We start from the raw sequence: 15,089 nt of genomic DNA on the forward strand, positions 1-15,089 counted from the left end.
TCATATCAATCTGTATGTATTTGTAATGTATGTTTGTGTTTGTTTGGAAACAGATATAGTTCCGGACCCTCCAGATGGTCCTCCAGTGATAGAAGCCATTACAGGGAAAACTATAAGCCTCAGCTGGAAGAGACAGAAGAGGCTTGACCCTTCATCCGGTAGGTTCATTGGGCTTCGGGACATTTTACATTTTTTTATTGACCAAAAAATGTTTACATTTTTACTTACATAAACTATTTGAAAGCATGTACGTCTTGGGGGGATTATTTGCTTTCTTTTCATTCTGAGATGTTTCTAATTCCCATGGGGATTTAGTTCCTCATCAACACTGACTTGAAAACAAAACAAAACCAACCTCTCCCCTCCATCTCAAACACTCCACGGTGTGCTTTTTATTATCCAGGCTCACTAACTATGTGTCCGCAGATGCCAGCTCCTTGCTGTATACGGTCCAGCAGCAGGCTCTGGGCTCTATCCAGTGGTCTGTTGTGGCGTCAAACCTGAAGGAGACCAACTACACCGTCACCTCCCTGTCCAAAGGGGTGCGCTACGCTTTCCGAGTCCTGACGTCCACCGGCAAGACACTGAGCAAACCGTCACCCTCTACTGACCTGGTCCAGCTGCTGGACAGAGGTACTCCGGAAGACTGCCGAAGGCTTGGATTGGCTGACACTGCTTCAAAACTTCTCCTTTAAGGAGATTATAGATTGTACATGCTCACTTTTAAAGTTCCCAAATTTTGGCCTTTTGTAGGACCCTATCTGAGGAAAGCACCGGTCATTTTGGATAAACCGGACATCGTATATGTAGTAGAGAACCAACCCGCGAGCATCACCATCACATTGAACCACGTGCATGCAGTTATTGCCTGGAAGAGGTTAGTCCTTCTATCCCTCATGACCAATTACACGTTTGTACGAGAGAGACGAATCAAATCAAATCAATTTTATTTGTATAGCACCAAATCATAACACACATTATCTCAAGGCACTTTACATAGTAAGATTGAGACCTCCCAATATTACAGGAGAAAACCCAACAGTTCACACAACGAGAAAGCACTTGGCGACTGTGGAGGAGAAAAAACTCCCTTGAGATTAGCTGATCCTTGCATATATACATGATAACACACAGGAGTAAAAAAAAAAAAAAAAAAACCTTTGGGGGAGAGGGTTAAGGTGTTGATTTGTGGTCTGTGCATTCACTGTGACATATTGCCGCGGTCTTGCCCAGGAGGGGGGTGGCGCTGGTCAACAGACCGGGGATGTGTGAGATGAGCATGCCGGACGACGATCAGCATACCCTGAAGCTTCAGCGGGTCAGGAGCACAGACGTGGGCCAGTTGTTGGTCACAGCCAGTAACCAGTTTGGCAGTGACCTCTGCACGCTTCAGCTGGCCATGGCAGGTCAGTTAAGTCCAGACAGAGAAATGTATAATCCGTACAACGGAGAGCAGCTGTTAATTTAAACTGAGCTTTAGCAATTTTTTGTTCTATTTTTTGCCTCCTTCTTGCTGGAGTTTTGAATATAAAAAACAAACATCTGCATCCTCATAGGGCTCCTACATTAATTTAATGACCCAAAGAAGAGAAACTAGATACAGATGTGATGAAGGTATATAAACTATGAATTCGGTTTAAAATTCAATCTAAAAACATGAGCGCCACATCAAATACTTTATTTGCCAGAAGCTGCATAGAGAAACCAAGCAATTTCTCATATGCAGTCTGTCATGTTTCATTTAGAAATACATTTGTGTCAACCTCCAGTGTTAAATGTTGAAAGTTTTGATATTTTTCGTCCATAGTGCCTCCTATGTTTGAAACCATCATGGAGGACGTGGATGTGCACGTTGGGGACACGTCCCGCCTGGCTGTCGTGGTTGAAGGGAAACCAGACCCGGATATTCTGTGGTATAAGGTATAAGAATTAGCATTTGTTATTCTAATGCTAGAATATCTATTTTTCGAGGAAAATGTGACATTGAAATTAGCATTTTAATTATCCGTCGGTCTTTTGCAGGATGATGTGCTCCTCTCTGAAAGCAGCCACTTCACATTTGTGTACGATGACCCGGAATATTCCCTCGTTGTCCTCAACGCCCGCCCCGAGCACTCGGGTGTGTACACCTGCACGGCGAAGAACCTGGCCGGCCCCAACTCCTGCAAGGCTGAGCTCACAATTCACACAGGTCTGTAGTCTGATATCAATACCAACAGCGTTGTATGCACCAACATACCTGACATGTACACTCACGTTCTGCCTTTTTCTAAAGGGGGATTATAACTCTGTGAAACTCCAACATAAGAAAAATAAGAGGATGTAATAGGACATAAAAAAATAACTGATTCAAGTGGTTTGCAGAAAATTGCACCTCTAAATCTACACCATATGGGCGGGACCACGAGGTGTTGTGAGACTACAATATGAAACCATCTGTCACTATGCAGGCACACGTGTACAGCCAAACACACGCACACACACACAAAATGAAAATGCCGATGTTGCTGCTCCCCGCAGAGCGAAAAGAAGCAGCGGAGCCAATGGAGGACGAGGGAACCATTCTGAGGAAGATGAGGCGTTTGACGGATTACTATGATATCCACAAAGAGATAGGGAGGTGAGTGTGTGTGTGTGTGTGTCTTGCCTCCTTTCACACACAATGAGGGCATTGATATTAACGGCTGTTTGAGAGCTGAAGGTTGTGAGAGGTGGGAGGGGAGAGCAGGGGAGTCGCACTTGCTCAGCAACAGTAGACGGTAACGACAGATGAGTCACCGGACCGAGCAAATTAGCCGTCACTTTGGCCGACAGATGATTTGTTTTGGTCCGACTTGGTGGAGACAGGCAAAGCAGGCCGACAGGAAAATCTGTTTCCCAACAGCCAATGTGTGCTGGTTATCAAACAGAGCAGCAGGGAATTCAGATTCAGATAGTTTTCTCCTTCAAGGAGAATGAAAGTCAACTAAACAATGGTTTTCCCTCCTCCTCTTTGTCTCCCCTTTCTCCCACGGTAGTTCTCCCTTTTGCAAAGAAGAATTGGTTATTAAACTGGAGAAAGTGCAAAAGCTGTTAGTGGAGCATTCTGTTTACTTAAATAACATGTAGATCCCTTTTATTCCATCAGTCACATCTTTTGGGGATGACGGAACAAGGTGCAAAAACCTCTGATTTAATTTAGTGTCAGTACAAAGGACAGATTTTTGCACAAAGTATAAACTGCAATGTGTAAAACAAAAAACACAGAAACAACCATCAATGTCATTACTGTGTGACTGTGCAGGGGCGCCTTCTCCTACGTGAAGAGAGTGACTCAGATGAAGGGAAAGGCCGAATTTGCAGCCAAGTTCATTTCAGCGCGAGGAAAGAAGAAGGCCTCGGCCCTCAGAGAGATGGACCTGCTGTCTGAGCTGGACAACGAGAAGATTCTCTATTTCCACGACGCGTTCGAGAAGAAAGATGTGGTGGTGCTCATCACAGAGTTGTATCCCTTTTACTTTCAATGTCAGGAGCGGTTGTTGTACTTCACATGATGTATTTATTATGTTGTATTGAGAACAAACTACAGTCAAGAAAGCTTTGCCTTTCCCGCAGCACTGTTTCAAATAGTTCACTCTCTACCAAAAGTGCACTTCAGTGCATCCCAAAGGACATTAAAGAGCCAAACCATTAATCCTAATCTCTCCTGCAGTTCCCGGGAGGCATGAAAGGGGGGGAACACGGCTTTTTCTCTCTGACTCATCACCGACGAGTGGAATTAGCTAGAGGATGGGATGTGTGGGAGTTTTTTTGCTCATTTATAATTCATTTCTCATGCACCTACCACTCGGGCTGTGCAGTCGTGTCACTGCTCTGTCGTTTTTCCTCAACGGTTGTGTGAAGGTGTCATGAGGAGTTCCTGGAGAGAATGGCCAAAAAAACAACAGTCACGGAGCTGCAGGTTTGTGTGCTTCTGCCGACCGCGCTGCGCCAACATTATGTAACATTACTCTCAAGTTCACTCCCTTATGTTTCTACAGATTCGCAGCAGTGTTCAGCAGGTCTTGGAGGGTCTTCGCTATCTTCACCAAAAACACATTGCCCACCTTGATATAAAGGTATCTGTCCGTTCCATCCACATTTATTTGATCAAGATTGCTATGATCCTTAACAAGTACATAACATTGCTGCTCCTGTGTACACACCTGCCTCTAGCCTGAAAATATTTTAATGGCAAGTCCTGGGAGTGACCAAATCCGCATTTGTGACTTTGGAAATTCCATAAAATTGGAGACTTCAGAGGATTACTACTGCAAATACGGCACGCCAGAATACATCGCCCCAGAGATTGTTAACCAAACTCCCATTTCCACGGCATCAGACATATGGTGAGGCACCTCTTCTATATAGCGTTGTGAAGTGAATAAGCCGTATAATGTAATAATATCGTTCTGTCCTGCTCCCCCACAGGCCTGTTGGTGTCATCACTTACCTCTGGTATGTTAAATAGTGTTTAGTGTCTTTCTTCCAATAATGTGTATTTTCTTTAACAGTTTCATCGTCTTTATCAAAATCATTTTCTCTCTTTCATGTTTTTATTACAGCCTGACCGGTGTGTCCCCTTTTGCCGGCGAGAATGACAGAGCTACTGCTTTAAATATCCGTAACTACAACGTGGCATTTGAGGAGGGCATGTTTTCTGACCTCTGCAAAGAAGCAAAGGGATTTGTCATCAAACTTTTGGTGGTGGACAGACTGTAAGCATCTCGACGACTCCTTTTTATCAAAATTAAACATTCGGTTTACAGTGGCTGACCATAGTTTAATTGAATAGTGTCTAAACTATGTCTAAACTTTTCCATCCCCCAGGAGGCCCAGTGCCATTGAGTGCCTACGTCATCCTTGGTTCAAGGTGAGCTGCCCCTCAGAGAATATGTCACTAAGCCTCAAATGTTCCAAAGTTTCTTAGGATTCATATCTCCTCAAAGGTCAATGGTGTGTTCCCATCTTTTTTTCTTGCAGTCACCGACGAACAAGAGCATTGGCACTGCTATGCTGAAGCAAGTTTTGTCTAGACGGCGATGGCAGGTAAGGAACATTTGTACTTGACTTTTGGAAATGTGAGATTGACACACGTAAAAACTCTAAGGGCTGCTACCCACATGGGACTAAATTAAGACCTGGATTGAACCTTCAAAGAAGGCTGGACTGACTTGAGTGGCAATGCTCTCTATCATTGGAGATGCCATAAGTTAGATATTTTTTTTGGCTATTAAGAGCAGAGGTTGTCACCAGTACTTAGTAGTAGTCAACCTGGTGTTACGGTCATATCAAAGCTGTATTCAACTCACCCATGAAGCCATGGTTGCTGGTCAGATAATTCATAATTTCATAGTGACTGAAAACTCTTTTCAATGTGAAACAGATTTTATTCACACTGTCTAGGGACATGGCATGGCAGATTATTAAGTAATGAAATGAATTCCTCATGGTGTTCTTTGTCGCCTTGTTTCAGCGTTCTCTTATCAGCTACAAAGCCAAAATGATTATGCGGTCCATCCCGGAGCTCCTGAACGACTCATCCAGCCACGTCTGCATTGCTGTGGCGCGACATTTTAAAGGAGGCTCCCCACCACTTTCCTCTTCCTCGGACTCGGATGCAGATGTCGATGAGCTTCCCTTCATTCCCATGCCACTGTCGATGGTCTTTTCTGGTTCCAGGGTTTCCCTTAACGAGATCCCAGGGGACGAAGATGTCACCGGATGGCCCAGTGTCGCCGCTGATGGGACAAGGAGAAAGGACAATGTGGAGGTTGTAGGTACAAGAGGAGTGGCTATTCAAAGTTTGACAGAGGAAGAGCAAACCCCAAATGGGGAGAAAAAAGATAAGACAAAACGAGTGCCCCTTAAAAAAGGATCAAGTGTGGAGTCGGATGAAACAGAGACAAAAGCAAGGAGGGCTACTATGAGGAGAGGAAGCTCTGCTGATTCAGCACTACTTCTCCACATTGACCCAGAAGATGAAAATGCCAATGAGGCCTCAGAGGCAAGTAACAAGAGTCTGAAAAAGTCTGTTTCTATGGAGCTACCCAATCGCAGCCCAAGTCCTGGGGCAGCAAAGTTGAGCCAGGAGGATTATGCTCTGAAACTGGAACTGATGAGACAGCGGCTGCTCAGAGGAGGAAGCATGGACAAAAAGATGAGCGGCCTGCGAGGGCCCTTGTTTGAAACGCTGGGCATGGAAGATCAGAGGCAGACAGGGTCACTAGATCGAAATTTGAGGAGATCCAGAGCAGGGCCATCGACATTCACTCGAGCAGCATCTTCTGATAGTCCAGGGGAGGACACACCAAAGACGAAGGTTTTCCGCAAAAGCTCCTCCTTCACTCAAGGGGATTCTGAGCCAATGCCGCTGCACCGCAGGTTCGGAGCGCCCTTGGAGATCCCATCTGTGGGCAGCGGTAGCATAGAAGGGAAAAGGCTCCTAGAGGCAACGTCGATGTCCGCATTAACAGAGCAAACAACACTGGAGTCTACATCTACCTCCCCCACAGTGAGGACCTCCTTCATACTCCCAACACCAGGAGTGGACCAACAGCAAAAACAGAACAATGTGACAGGACATGAGGAAACACAGAAACGGACCAAAACCCTGCTAGCACAAGCAGATAGAGGAGAATCTGAGTCCAGATCGCCCTCTGTAATTACTCCTATAATTGTGATAGAGGAGGATGATGAGCAAGAAGAGAGGACAGAAAACCAGGGGTTACATATTAATGAGAACGATGTGAAGGGCGATGAAAAAACAACACAAAATGGTGCCATACAAGCGGTCGCAGTGCCGTTTCAAACATCTGGCAAGACCAAAAGATCCAAAGACCCTCCAGCTACAGCCAAGCCAGCTGGTACGAGTGACACGGATACCCCTACATTACCTGAACACCCAGCAGTATTTGCCAAAGTAGCAACTGCTGACCGATCTCCCGGTTCCACTTCTGTATCATCAAATCCTGATCTTCTTACCGCGCCCCACCAGCCTGTGCTCAGGACCGACATCAAAGACATTGACTCAGAAGAAGTCTTTGAAGCCAGGTTTAAGAAACGAGAGTCGTCTTTAACCCGCGGCCTACGGAAGTTGACCAGAAACAAATCGGAGGAGAAGTCCCCGGTACTGGGCAGGAAGGCGGTTGAAGGGGGTGAAGAGGTTTACAGGCCAGGTGCAAGGGGAGCGCCTCTGGAAATGGTATCCAAGGGACTACAGGAGAAATCCAAATCTGTTCAAGATTTGAGGGATGAAGATAAGGAAACGGGCCTTGGTCTAATTGGGAGGTTTTCTTTGCGGACCAAGAAGTCAACATCCGTTGATAAGAAGGGTGAGAAACCCAAAGAGGAAAAGCATCAGAATGTGCAGGACTCTGCTGTGGGCAAGAGAGTTTCATGGGCTATCGGTCGCAGCAAGTCCCTGGATACAAAGGAGCAGAACAATGCAGGGGCACAGAAGCAGCAAGAGGAGAGAGAACAAAGAAAAGCTGAGGAGTCGTCGGTTTTTGCTATGAGGCGCAAGTTTGAGTCCAAAATGGCTGGAATTTCTGCCAAAATGAGGACCCAGTCAGAGGAGAGAAAAGATAAAAATGCTGACGGCAGTCAGAAAGAGCTTGCACAGAAGAAGGACTTAAAAAAAGTCACAGATTCTCCCGTCCTGGCGATGCGACAGAAGTTTGAGGACAAAGTGGCAGTGATATCCACAAAAATCCGCAGTCAGTCGGAAGAGAGAAAGGGAGAAGCAGAGGAAAAGCGGACACCCCTGTTTACTCGCCATCGTCATTCCCAATCTGAGGGGCGCGGACCCCAAGCAATGGGCATCCCTGAGAATCAACTGGCGAAACAGGCCGGTGCCGGTGCGTCCAAGGAATCGATTGAATCCGCGTCTAGCTTCCATTCCGAAAAAGCCTCAGACGGTGACAGGCGATCCCGGTGGGACAGATGGGGTTTGACAAGGGGCAAGAAAGACAAAACTCCTTCCCAATCGGATCTGCCTTCGTCCGTCCCCAAAGAGGGGGGTTCTTCCACCAGCCTGCAGTTTGTCCGCTCTGCTTCGGATTTCGCTCCAGTGTTCCACATCAAGCTGAAAGACCACATCTTATCGGAGGGGGAGCCTGTCACGCTCAGCTGCCTTCCAGCTGGAAGCCCACATCCGGAAATCACGTGGATGAAAGGTCACTGAAACGGTTTGGTTTTATTTTGGTTTTCATGCAGTAGCTGATGTTGCTTTGTATTATAACTGTTGTTTGTTTTTCTGTATTCCAGAACGGAAACCGCTGGAGGTGGATGACAGAATCAACTTGATCTCCCACCCAGACGGCAGGCAGCTCCTCACGATCATGAAGTCCAGCCGGAGAGACGCTGGAATTTATGAATGTGTGGCTACCAACCCTATTGCTACCATCACCACTTCCTGTACACTATCCATAGCTTGTAAGTATCTGTTTGAGCCCATGGTTATCACCTCCAACAAGGAATTATGTTTTCATTTCTGTCCTATCTATCAGCAGGATTACCCAAAAACGACTGAATCAATTTTCATGAATTATTAAAAAAAAATTGTTGTCCATTTTTTATAAAATGGAGCAAAATGGGAATTTGAAATGGACTGACCCGTTTGTTTACCTTATTGAAGGTGTCCCAAGGCGGCCGGGGACACCTGAAGTCCCCCAGACTTACAACAACACAGCCCTGGTGCTCTGGAAGCCAGCGGACAGCAAGTCTCCGTGCAGCTACACACTAGAAAGAAAAACAGAGGGTGAGTGAGTATTGGAAGTTCCCCTCCCTCCTATTTTTATTAATCATTTAGCAGCAACTCCTTTCCTCTAAAGAAATTACCTAATCTCTTCTTTCAATGAGCTGAGACATGCTATAGGGAGTCGTCATTTTACATTCCCCGTGCGTGATGTGGTGGAGCCACAAGAGTCAAAATGAAAAATAAATAAAAACGAAAGGATTCAAGCTGCAGTGTTTGAAAAGCTCAGACAATGTTTGGCTTTGCACTGTAGGTGGACAGCGCATAGAGAAAATGAGTCAGTCCGCGAAGGAATAGTGACTGTACCGGTGGCGGCTGTCATTGTGCATGATGAATCATCATTATCTCACAGTGCGGTGGATGAAAAGTAATGCTACACTGACTCAGAGCTTGTGAATATTTATTGAACGTCACGGTCTGGTAGACATCATGTGTCAAACCTTGTCGCCGCTTTTCCAAATTCGTCTTTGCCAAGCGACACAGATTTAGGTTTACTCTGAATCACTACCTGTCACCGCGATTTGCATTTGAACTCATATCTGTTTTGAAGAAATAATATTCTACGACAGATCATTTTTCTGCTGGCAAACCGAGCACGAACATAACATTTTCCATTATCATTTCAAGCTTTTACTTTTTTTCCATCAGTCATTATTAGTTTGACAACAGCACCACCTAGTGTGTGGATCGGGGTTTGTTTTCAAGCTGCTGCCTCACAAATCCACCAGTTGTCCCTCAGGATTTATCTCTCACCTCTCTACATAGTCTCTCTTTATGAATATAAATCCAATATGCATACCTAAATACATACACATGAGTTTTTTTTACATAACTCTATTCACAAAGTCACAGCAACATCATGTCAAGCACACTCCTTTCTTCTCCCTCTGTTGTTACAGGAGATTCTAAGTGGCTGACTGTAGCGACCAGAGTCGTTGACTGCTACTACAACGTCACAAACCTGCCACCAGGTGGCGTCTTCAGGTTCCGCGTCTCCTGCGTCAACAAGGCTGGACAGGGGCCACACAGCAACCCCTCTGCTCCAGTCCGCCTGGACTCGTCAGCGGGTATTTCATACACCGTCAAACTTCCAAACATGAGAGTAGCTGAGGGGCATTTTAACATTAAAGAAAATCTAAAACCTCTCACTATGAGCACATGTTTTTAATGTAGTACATTGTCCAAAGTTAAATTAATTGAAAAAGGGCCAATAGACAATATGAGCAGCTGAGAATGTCTTGTTCAACGTACCAAGGGAAACCACGACGATCCAGCATTTTCATAAAGTAACATGACACATAGTGAATTGTGGCAAAAATTGTGACAGTTATCGTCATATTACCCAAACTTGATTCAAAGAAATGTGTTTAAAAGTGTCAATAGATAGTTAAAAAACTTGGGAAAAAGTGATGATTATTTGTAAGAATGTATATTAATAAACATACTAAGTCACTGCTTTGTCTGTCTTTTTTTACAGAAGGAGGAGCGTCACCCACTGTTGCCGTTGTGAACACTGTCCCACGCCCACCTGAACAGGTGGTCACCTCTTCAGTGACCGTGCTTCCACTCAAACCAGTCCAGAACAGCGCTCCCAGGACACCTGTCTCCACCACCACCTCCACCTCTCCAACAGATCCCGCCTCCCCAGCGAAGGCGGTGACGCGCACCCCTCCAACCTCTCTGCCTTCCAGTGATGCCGCAAACCCTCCATCGGCAACAGAGGAGGCTCAAGAAATCAGCTCCAGCCTTCCCTCTTCACCCACAGTAAAAGCACCTCCGCCCTTTGTCCTCCCCAAACCCCAGAGTCCAGTAAACGTGGTGACCCCTATGACCCAGACCCCACCCGTATCACCGCCTCCGCTTGTAGCCCCGTCTTCGACCCCCGCAAAACCCGCCGCGGCCTCTGTGCCCACATATGTGCCCAACGCCACCATCACTGCTCGTGTGGCTCCAACCCCTGTCTCCTTTATCCCCCAAGTGCTCCAGACATCCAGCCTGAGCCCCATCGGTGAAGGGGCCAGCACCCCCACCAGAGGCACCCCATCAAGACGCGCGACACCGTCCACTGCTCTGCGACAGGGGGTTCCTCAGAAACCCTACACTTTCCTGGATGAGAAGGCCAGGTGAGACTGACCTTTCAGGAGAAAACAGATACACTGGTTAATCTTCAATACTTAATTGGATCTGTTTTGTTTTACGATAACATCTTGTGCACTCTCGTTGGACTTTACTCGCAAGATTTTCTGGTGATAGTCTGAAAAACCTGCAATGAAACCCACAGTAAACAGACCCGAGGAGCTGCTGATCCACATAAAACAAGTTAATTAACCCGGTGTTTATGTTGCGTTTTAAGGCCCTTTCAGTCGAAATGCACTTTCAGAGCTCCCAACATGCTGAAACTGCTATTCTGGGAAAACTTTAAGGATATTTGCTGTGACGTTAAGTGGTGTCATCGAGAAAATCTTATCAACAGCCTCACGCAGTCAAGCTGTGGTTCAGATGTTTGTTTGTTCTTTCGCCAGAGGTCGGTATGGAGTGGTCCGGGAGTGCCGAGAGAATGCGACAGGCAAAATCTACATGGCGAAGATCATTCCCTTCAGTCAGGAGAACAAGCAGGAGGTCCTGAAGGAGTACGAGATCCTGAAACACCTTCACAATGAAAAGGTGATGGCCCTGCACGAAGCCTACGTCACGCCGCGCTACCTGGTGCTGGTGGCGGAGTACTGCACTGGCAAAGAGCTGCTGCACAGCCTCATAGACAGGTAAGGACGGTGGATAAGATAAGATAAGATAAGATAAGATATACCTTTAGTCGTCCCACAATGGGGACATTTGGGCATTAAAGCCGCAAAGTGGACAGAAAAATATATAAAGAAATTTACAAAAAAGGGTTAGTATGTACAAAATTTAACAAAAAATAACATTAAATAAATAAACAAAGGTAAATAATACTATATACAGAACAGCAGCAATAGTAGCACATGGAGACTAAATATAAATATTGCACAGTTAGTTAGTGCACTTTGAGTGTATCCATGAATTATTTTAGACTGGTTGAGCCCTGTGTGTGTTTTTTCGTGTGTTCTATTACGAGCAGTGCTGGCTGTACAGTCTCAATATATGTTGCCTCATGCTTGAGAAACACAAACTCAGGACCAATCAACGCGGTTTATTAAGTGGTATACCGTTGCACACCTCAGGTTCCGTTACTCTGAGGACGACGTGGCGGGATACCTGGTCCAGATCCTCCAGGGCGTCGAGTACCTCCACAGTCGCCGTGTCCTCCACCTCGACCTCAAGCCCGACAACATCTTGGTGACCAACCTCAACGCCATCAAGATCGTGGACTTTGGGAGCGCGCAAAGCTTCAACCCGCTCAGCCTCAAGCACGGCAACTCAGGAACAGAAGCACTGGAATACATGGGTGAGGACCTTTTCTTTTCTTTCAAAGACGTCGCTGTTTTAACAATGACCTTCATTTTTCTGACTTTTCGTTGTTCTCACCGTTACACGCGCTGCGATCCAAGCTCCGGAGATGGTCAAAGGTGAAGTGGTTGGTCCTCCTGCGGATATTTGGACTGTTGGAGTTGTCACCTTCATCATGTAAGTTGAATGTGCCCCGTGTGTGTCTCTTCCTTCTCTTCAGTCACTTTAATGACCACAAAACCAAGAATTTGTTTTCGTCGCAGCGTCATCAGCACTGACTGTGTGTTTGATTTAAGAATATCATGTTTATTAGTTACCACTTAAAGAAGAGACAAATAAATTACTGATTTTGTCAGTTAAGTCAATTATTTTATAATTTTGTAATTTTTACACATTTTACAAACTGAGAGAAAGAGCTGAGGAATGCGTACCCCCACAAAGGCTAACGGCCTATCTCGCCATGTTAATGAAAGTGAAAAGAGTTTCCTGGATCCACCCGTTTATCCGGATCCACTCCATAAATGTAACGGGGTTCCTCCTCGGGTCATGCCCCGTCCCTCCACAAAATTTCACAGCTCTGATTTTTTGAGTACGCCTGCAGAAAAACAGCAATGAAAAACAGCAATGAAAACATATAGCCTCCTTGTCAGAGGTAATCTAGTATTTTATTTTCTGTGTTTACAACCAGGCTCAGCGGCCGACTGCCCTTTGAAGATAAAGACCCTTTACAAGTCGAATCCAAAATCCTGATGGCAAAGTTCGACCCACTTAAACTGTACTCAAATGTGTCCCAAAGTGCCTCTGCCTTTCTCAAGAAGATGTTGAGCAGTTACCCGTGGTGAGTGCCAACGCCAAACGTCGACTGTAGACTTCCATTTGGGAAGGGGGATCCGCCGCTAAGTTCTGTGTGTGCATATTTTCAGGGCCCGCGCTACCACACGAGACTGCTTCACGCACGCCTGGCTGCAGGATTCTTACCTGATGAAGCTGAGGAGGCAAACACTCACCTTCACCTCCGGCGGTCTCAAAGAGTTCCTGGTGGAACAGCAGTGCCGTCGCACAGAGGGGGCCACAAAGCACAAAGTGCTGCTGCGCGCCTACCAGAGCTCGCCACAGTCGCCGGCGCCTGGGACGGCTGCACCGCACGTTCCCAGCCCAAAGTGAAGTGGCGCGTCAGACGCAAAAACACATCTCGACTCCGCTGTGAATTACCGCTGCATGTAAAACGTCGGCCTGCCGAGCGGGGCACAGGTAAAACCCACGGGACGGGCAGACAGCCGGATATGATAATATCCAAAGAAAAGACAAGTCCGCCTGTTATTTGGGGGAGAAGTGAACATTCAACACGAATGGGATTCTGAAGAAACAAAGTGATAAGCGGACAGAGCAGCTGACCGTCATGACGTCTGAACAGCTGAGATTCACAAACTGTCGATTCCCTGAGAGGACACAGGATGCTCTGTTTCTTTCTTTCATTGCACAAGTTCTCAGTCATGTGGTGAATCCTTGAATTGCACATGGATATTTTGGTTTTGGACAAACACTCTACTCTACTCTGCACCGTCAGCCTGGGAACGTGTGTCCATCAACATTTCTTCTGCACAACCTTGTTTATGTCACTAAATTTAGTAGTAAACAACTCATGCGAATGTATCATGATTTAAGCTGCTATTTTCCCCCCCCCCCACATTATCTTACACATTTTAAAACCAAAAAATATTCTTTTTCTTCTTGAAACTGTTTACTTTATGTTAATTTATTTGCATGTGTGTTCTCGTGTGCGTGCGTGAGTGTGTGTCTGTGAGAGCGCGAGAGCATTTTTGAATCACCTTTCAAATTGGCATTGCGGCCAAAACAACAAAAATAGAAATAAAGGAGTGTTTATGTGGTTGGTGTTATGGATCACACAGTAGAAAATGAACTGTTTTAGGGTGAGCTATAGGAATTTGTGGTGCAACTTCTTGTTCTGTGGTTAAACTTGATCTCTGGCTGTAATACAACTATGAAGAGCAGTAATGTGATTTAGATAACGTTTCACTCTGAAAGGTCGTGCACACACTGTTGGTAAATCACTGTTGTTTTCTCAGTGTGGCCCATTAAAGTTGGTCCGTAGGCTTAAATCATGATCACCCAGTCAGTGCCTCAATCGGATTTACATCCAAAATATTTATCTTGCAAATGTGTCTCCATTGGCTCCAATTCACAATTGAATTATTAGAGAGCAACAAAAAAAAAGTTGACTACAATATTTGGACTTACAGCAAATATATTCTTACAAACATGCACACGTTTATACACGCATCCGTGCAGTCCTCGTGATGATAGAATGTCATTATGTGTTTGCTCTATCGCATTGTTCTTCTTTTGTATGAACTTGGGACGGTTGACGATTTGTAAATGTACCAATTTGCGGTGTTTATATGTGGACGATTTGACAATGTTTTTATGAGATAGTCTGTAATAAACCATTGATACAGTTGGGGAAATGAACTCAACACTTTTTCAGTGTAGGATGTTACATTTTTACCTGCTACGTCTCGGGTTTGTCAGATCCCCTGACTACTACAGGGAACTAAAACAATGCATGCACCTTTGTATCCCCTTGTATGCACAACATAGCGTTGTTTTGTGCGCAGGTTCCCTTGGAAACCTCGACTCTAAAACCTCACACTCTCGAGTGTTTTGCTCTTTTGCTTTGTTTGCTTGCCAGTGACAACCCTGGCAGCCGGCAAAAAATAAATTGTGAAAAAAATTCACATATATAGGACAAGGGGAGGAAAATGCACCACTCATTACACAAAAAAAGTATAAACTATGATGCAGATTCTCATCATTCCTACTTGTGCACATGACAAAAGTGAGTGGCATACTATTACATGTTTTGATA

The 15,089-nt window shown here is 45.4% G+C and overlaps 1 protein-coding gene and 1 long non-coding RNA gene across 7 annotated transcripts in view; one reads left to right on the top strand and one right to left on the bottom strand.

Moving 5' to 3' along the window:
• spega (striated muscle enriched protein kinase a) overlaps positions 1-14,681 on the top strand; it is a 39,139-nt gene extending 24,458 nt beyond the window's left edge. For 5 of the 6 annotated variants that reach the window (XM_035622873.2, XM_035622881.2, XM_035622903.2 and 2 more), the window contains 25 exons: positions 54-158; positions 427-633; positions 754-877; positions 1,234-1,406; positions 1,808-1,920; positions 2,023-2,191; positions 2,521-2,620; positions 3,284-3,484; positions 3,883-3,940; positions 4,020-4,097; positions 4,195-4,367; positions 4,450-4,476; positions 4,584-4,736; positions 4,849-4,891; positions 5,002-5,067; positions 5,495-8,195; positions 8,287-8,454; positions 8,657-8,779; positions 9,676-9,843; positions 10,254-10,899; positions 11,299-11,538; positions 11,977-12,200; positions 12,304-12,379; positions 12,891-13,040; positions 13,126-14,681. In XM_035622873.2, coding sequence (XP_035478766.2) covers positions 54-158; positions 427-633; positions 754-877; positions 1,234-1,406; positions 1,808-1,920; positions 2,023-2,191; positions 2,521-2,620; positions 3,284-3,484; positions 3,883-3,940; positions 4,020-4,097; positions 4,195-4,367; positions 4,450-4,476; positions 4,584-4,736; positions 4,849-4,891; positions 5,002-5,067; positions 5,495-8,195; positions 8,287-8,454; positions 8,657-8,779; positions 9,676-9,843; positions 10,254-10,899; positions 11,299-11,538; positions 11,977-12,200; positions 12,304-12,379; positions 12,891-13,040; positions 13,126-13,366 — 6,527 coding nt within the window. In that variant the 3' untranslated portion in view covers positions 13,367-14,681. Of the gene's footprint in view, positions 1-53; positions 159-426; positions 634-753; positions 878-1,233; positions 1,407-1,807; positions 1,921-2,022; positions 2,192-2,520; positions 2,621-3,283; positions 3,485-3,882; positions 3,941-4,019; positions 4,098-4,194; positions 4,368-4,449; positions 4,477-4,583; positions 4,737-4,848; positions 4,892-5,001; positions 5,068-5,494; positions 8,196-8,286; positions 8,455-8,656; positions 8,780-9,675; positions 9,844-10,253; positions 10,900-11,298; positions 11,539-11,976; positions 12,201-12,303; positions 12,380-12,890; positions 13,041-13,125 lie in introns of those variants that run through there. The other variant, XR_004789829.2, reaches the window with a different exon arrangement.
• Positions 941-9,654, bottom strand: LOC118299332. The gene is made up of 4 exons (XR_004789830.2): positions 8,860-9,654; positions 8,647-8,760; positions 3,824-3,898; positions 941-2,170 (listed from the first exon to the last, which is right to left on the bottom strand). It is a non-coding gene; the product is annotated as an uncharacterized LOC118299332 (long non-coding RNA).
• Positions 14,682-15,089: the final 408 nt, after the last annotated feature.

This window comes from Scophthalmus maximus, chromosome 1 (genome assembly GCF_022379125.1).
Source record: "Scophthalmus maximus strain ysfricsl-2021 chromosome 1, ASM2237912v1, whole genome shotgun sequence".
NCBI classification, from domain to species: Eukaryota; Metazoa; Chordata; class Actinopteri; order Pleuronectiformes; family Scophthalmidae; genus Scophthalmus; species Scophthalmus maximus.